The 6,000-nt window shown below is 47.3% G+C and overlaps 1 protein-coding gene across 1 annotated transcript in view; it reads left to right on the top strand.

Annotated features, from left to right (window-relative positions):
• nhsl1b (NHS-like 1b) overlaps positions 1–6,000 on the top strand; it is an 85,155-nt gene that overhangs the window by 73,790 nt on the left and 5,365 nt on the right. Inside the window, exon 7 of the mRNA XM_030772542.1 lies at positions 2,164–5,565. Coding sequence (XP_030628402.1) covers positions 2,164–5,565 — 3,402 coding nt within the window. The remainder of the gene's footprint in view (positions 1–2,163; positions 5,566–6,000) is intronic.

The following is a 6,000-nucleotide window of genomic DNA, read 5'->3' as shown; positions in this document are numbered from 1 at the left end:
CGCTGTAGTTTCATCTAGAGTAGTCTCAAACGCTGTATGGGATACAGTGTCTTGAGAATGTTCTCCCTTCATTCTAGTGTCCTCAGATAGAACCTTCTAGAACTTTCTTTCTCATTATCATTTACTGAATCCCCATTGTCATTCTGTTTGCCCCATTTGGTGAATTGTCTCAAATTTCTAAGAATAAGAGTGCTGATGTAAATCAGTTTTTGCCTTTTACGATTCTCATGAACAAAATGAAATGGAAGAAGGGTAGCTGATCCTGCATCCTAGCACTAGTAGTCTTCGATGCTTATCTGTATGGGCCCAGGTTCCAGTCAAATTTATTGTGAATGTACTCAACTGGAGCTTGCTACTTTTTGGATGGTTTTCATGAACTTTGAGCTTGGCTCTAAAATTTTATCGGTTTGCAGTCCAGTCAGTCATCCATAAAGCCACTGACCAAGGACTTTCACCATTCACCATTTTCACCTCCTCTCTTGAAACATTATCATTTTTGTGGAATCTGTCTGGTGAAAGTATTTTCTTATTTCTTATCTGAAGATCCTCTAGATCTAAACATTTCGAATGTTTGCATGAGTTCATTCTAGATGACAGATAATAGAAAATACATATTTAGTCTTTGTGGAACCTCCAAAACTTCTTCAGTAGTTTCTGTGTCATAGTCTGTGGTTTCTAGAACGTTCTCATTAGATCTTCACCGTTGAGCTTCTACCTTCCCCTCTTATTTGCCCACTATTAATTGCAAACACCACCACCATCTGCAAACAACCCTAGTCCATTTCATATACTTTTTCTTGGGTCACTCCCCACTGACCCCCCTGTATTTGGAATCTTGTCTGAATTTGTGAGAGTTAATATACAGACACTGTGGTTGAGATGGTTGAACCCTCTGTTGTGCAGTGCATGACTGAGGTCAGGGTGTAATCCCCCTTTTTTGGTCTTCCATGACAGACCTCTCAGTAATGCCACAGTAGAAATAATGGCATGATGAAGGAGAGGTGGGGGGGCGGAAGAGTCGAGCAGAATTTGCATTGGTTTACATATCCTACATCTGCTCCATTGATGTGTAGTTTAATAATAAAAACAGTGACACAGCCTGTATACACGGTGTGCACACATCCTGAGTATCTCTTTTTATTTGCTAGATGAGTTTGACTTTGACATGCATTAGGAAGCAGAAGCTTACCATGTTATAATTTTTTTTTGTTGTTGTTTTCTAACATCTACTATTACCTAAAGTCCCCTGTTAGCCTAACCTTTGACTTTGAATCCCAAGCAGATGGATGGAAGGCGTAGCAATGGGTTCCCAAGCTCTTTATCCATATCGTGCTGAGAGAAGGATTTATGATAATTATGCTCTAAGCTCCATTTTAGTTTTTACTCACATAGCTGGTAGGGCCTAACCTCATAACCGCAAGTCGCTCTCTCCGCAAAAAGCAAAGCTGATCTGATAGAAATGCTTTTATCATTAGTTTTTGACAGACAGTCTTAATGTCATGATTACTTGTGTATGCTAAGTTCCCCAGATTCCTTTCATGCCTCAGCAGGCGTGACATTAAAACGATACTGGTTAGATACACCCTGCTGCTTCAGTATACGTGTGTGTTACAGAAGAAGACATACAAAAAAAAAAGCACAGCTCATATCAACAGATGGAAAATATTACACATGAGCTGCATTAATTTTTTCCATACAGATTATCAATACCTTATCAGAATATCATTCGACATGTGCATGTAAGTAACCTGGGTTGGGTATGTTTGTGAGTGACTGCTCAGGACTGTATTGGTGTCACTGTTCTGTTACTTACACTACATCTGCCCAGCCAGAACCACAATATTCATTCTGATTCTGATTATCCTGGCTAATTAGTACACACACACACACACACACACACACACAATCATGCCCAGGTCTGGAGAGCATAGCAGGAGCCTGTGTCTGGTTCTTTGCTTTAATCAGTTTCCGGAGGTTATTAATACATCTGATGTGGCCACAGCTAATCAACTTAATTAGCGATCCCACCAGACAGACCTTAATGTGATTGACAGCTGATGTTTGGGAGTAGATAGAACAGAGGCAAGAGGGAAGGAGAGAAACACAGTTGCTGTGGTTTTGCTGTCATGTTTTGACTCCTCCTCCTATTATTATTTTCCGCAGCCTCTCAAGGACGTGGTGGGGAGCTGCGACCGCAATCCATGTTTATCCCAGGGCAGTATTCCACACTGGGGCGAACCGGAAGTGTGAACTCTGCACTGCGACGTTCTGAGATGCGTGATTCTGGCTGCCAGACAGAGGAGGTGAAAATTGTCCCACCTTCAGTACGTAGGATCCGAGCTCAGAGGGGACAAGGCATTGCTGCCCAGATGGCAGGCATGTCCACCTCTGCAGGTAATATCTCAGCCGTCTCTGATGACAACTTATCTGGATCATCGATTGTAGTCATGGCTCCACATCTTAATGGAGACGCGCAACGTTTCCATAGTTTACCTCGGGGTGCGCGCGTGTCCCTGAGTGCCGAACCTCTGTACAACAGCACTCCATGCAGGCCAGAGGATTGCACTGCAACATCATCTGGTGTTCGCCAGATTGGGAAACTCCAAGTAGATGACACTGCAGTGCACTTGCGGACTGCCCCCAGGGTAAGCGCCCATCCACGCCCAAAATCCCAGGAGGTGAGGGGTACTCAGGGGGAATGGGGGTCTCTGGCTAATCCTGCCTGTGTGGTCTCTCCTCATGCTGGCTACTCGACCTCACTCATCCCAAATGCTAGAATATCTTGCTCAACGGAGGTCATTGCTCTTCACAGTACGTCAAACCCCAGTCAACGCCTGAATGCAAGCGCATCCTGCGCCACTGCTAGGCCTCTCAGCGTGGCCTCAAATGCTAGCGGAGGGCCCCTGTCCCCAAATTTAAACAAGACCGCGGCTCAGACACCAGCAGCAGTTGGTGATTCCCAGAGTGAAACCTGCCAATCCGACAGCAGCGTGCACAGCCATAGTACAGTTGCTGCCGAGACAAACTCCTCAGATGAGCATTGGGTGTACGACACCCCCGAGAACGTGCTGCCCAGGAGGCCACTTACCTCCAGCTGTTCTACACCCATCCATCAGCTCTACAGCAGCCTGGAACGCTCCTCAAAGGGCACAGACTCAAGCTCTCTCTACTCCATGGACAACGACGGCTACTACACCTCCATGCATCTCGACTCAGGGCTCCGGTCCAGGAGTCATGGCAGTGGGCATGGACATGGTGTGGCAGGCAGGGCTGCAAGGCATAGCATGTATGAGTGCCTGGGACAGCACGGGGACAACACCAGCTTGTACAGCGACCGCTCCCTGTCCCGCTCCATTTCTCTCCGCAAATCTAAGAAGCCTCCCCTTCCGCCAGCACGCACTGATTCATTGCGGCGTAAACCCAAAAAGATGGGATCTGTGAGTGCTCGTGACGACACGGTGGATGGGTCAGTGCTTAACGAGTCACTTATTGCCACTTTACAGCAGTCGCTCCAGCTGGGTCTAAAAGGGAAAGGGGCATCCTCCTCACACTCTCACAGCCCTTGTAGTGACTATGAGGATCCCTGGATGCTGAGGCCCAGGAGCCAGAGCAGCATAAGTGCAGGTAGTAGTGGCATTTCAGCCATGGGGGTCACCAATGTGTACTCCATCTGTCATGTAACACCTACACAAAGTGATACCAGCAGCCTGCGCTCTGACTATGGAGAATCCTGGGGGTACTGCATGGATTACTCCCATCAACATACGGATCCATCACAGTCCCCCCTGCGAATGCAAAACTCTGCAGGTGGGAAACCAGGTGGAATGACGAACGGAGGAAGGTTGCACAATGGTACCCAGGGTTCTCTGCCTCCTGCCCAGGAACAAGACGGTGAGGGATCCGCAAAGACCAGGACAGGTACTTCATCACCAGACAGGGTGCACCGCCTAACTTCCCCTTCTAGTGGGTACTCAAGTCAGTCAAACACTCCAACTGCTGGCACCCCAGTGCCCTCTTTCATGAGATCCATGTCTCCTTCAGGCTCCAAACCAAAACCTAGAGTGCCTGAGAGGAAGTCTTCTCTGCTCTCTTCTGTGTCCATTTCATCTTCCTCCACTTCACTGTCCTCAAACACCTCAGATTCTGTCAGGAACAACATTCCTCAGCCACCACCTCCTCCACCATTGCCTGCCAGTACAACGCCAGGGTCTCTACTCACACCTCCATCTTTCCCTCCACCCCCTCACCCTTCATCAAGTCCTGTCAACACCATCAATCAAGAATTCCCAACTACTTCGGCTCCTGCATTACCTGCGACTCCTCAGCAGGAAACATCCATCCCACCTGCTTTCAACTCCTCCCCAGATTTCCCACCCCCTCCACCTCCAGAGGCTTTAATGGATCCTGGACTCTTACTCAATAGCTCCTTCAGTCCTCCTCCTAACTCTCCTCCACTTCCTCCTCCTCCTCCTCCTCCTCCTCCTCCTCTTTCTCCTCCTCCTCCCCCTCCCCCTCCCCCTATGCAATCTTTCTCTGCTGTGCCTGCCCCTCCACCACCTCCACCCTTGCCTGTCATGACACCACCTGTAGCATCATCTGCCAGCATAAAGCAGGTTAAAGACAGTCTCAAGCCTTTGAGCTCAGAGAGAATATCAGCCCCCAGACAGTCTCAGCAGCCTGTCCAATCTACTGTACCACTCATCACTCCTCTTGCTCTGCAGAGTGTGCAGCTCCGCTCGGTCAAGCGCTCAGAGAATGCAGAGATGAACCACGCAAAACCTCAGGACATAAAGACTGACCAGCTGACCAGTAAGTCTGTGATACCAGAGAAGCCTAAAACTGTGAGCAGTGGACAGAACAAGTCGACTACAGAGACAAAACTTTCAGATAATAATTCTATGGGCTTCAACCATGCTATTGCATCTACAAATTGCAGTACTGCCACTGTTGACATAAATCCTGGAAAACAAACATTCTCTGAGCAGATGCACTGCCTCTCAAATGGCTTGATCAACCATGTCAGTTTCTCAGCTAGGAATGAACAAGACACACAGGGTCTTGACTCATCAGCACTCTCAGCAAATCCCATGGAGTCAAACCCAAACACCTCACCTAAGAAAAAACCTCCAGTAGTATCCAAGAAACCCAAACTTTCTCTCGTTATGTCTGCAGTCACACATGGGGAGAAACAAGAGAAAACCCCACAACCTAGTGCAGAGGACACCATCACACTGTTGTGCTCCCCGAATGGGATCACTGAAACAGATAGCTCCACAGTGGTTCAGGAAAGTGCTTCTGAAGAGAGGCAAGAGAAAGAAAGTAACAGAGACAATTCAGAGAGTTATACACCGCCAAAAACCACAGGAGATCCTGAGAGCAGCAGTCCCGCCAAGGAGGTTCAAGTTGAGGAGACCCATCAGAGCTCCACTGCCCTGGATGAGGGGAAGAGTTCCTCAGAGATGGAGAGTTGCAGCAAAATAGAGGAGGAAGAGACAGAGGAAGGAGATGATGAGGATGAGAGCAGTAGCACCGTTGGGTCCGTCAGTTCCAAAGAGGACGAGAGTGGTGAGTGTAATCTTCTTTCCCCGCTGGCAGAGAAATCATTTGTTAGGCTATGTGACACAAAATCATATATTTTTCATCAGCCGGGCCTTTTTTAAAACTAGAGACGCTAAGGGATGAGAAATGCACTGTCTCAGCTCCAAGTGAATTACAGAAGCAGGACAAAATTTAGAGAATGGAGTATTTGGAGGAATGAACTGTAGTAAAGTTTTTCACAGGTTATGAGAAATGTGGCTGTATTGTGAAGGCTTGGGTTAAGTTTCTAAGTGTTAACAGTGTCTAAATTGTGTTTAACGTAACCGATAATTTGCTGAGGTTTAGTTGTACTGAAAACAGGCTGGGTAGGTTATACTTTACCATACAGTATCGGATGTCAACTGTTTTGATTATTAATGTACATACATTCAGCCGTGCAAAGCTTTTGCTGGTGAAGTGCTT

Source organism: Chanos chanos, chromosome 4, assembly GCF_902362185.1.
Source record: "Chanos chanos chromosome 4, fChaCha1.1, whole genome shotgun sequence".
Taxonomy (NCBI): domain Eukaryota; kingdom Metazoa; phylum Chordata; class Actinopteri; order Gonorynchiformes; family Chanidae; genus Chanos; species Chanos chanos.
The sequence above is the reverse complement of the archived record's forward strand: the minus strand, read 5'-3'. Positions and strand labels throughout refer to the sequence as shown.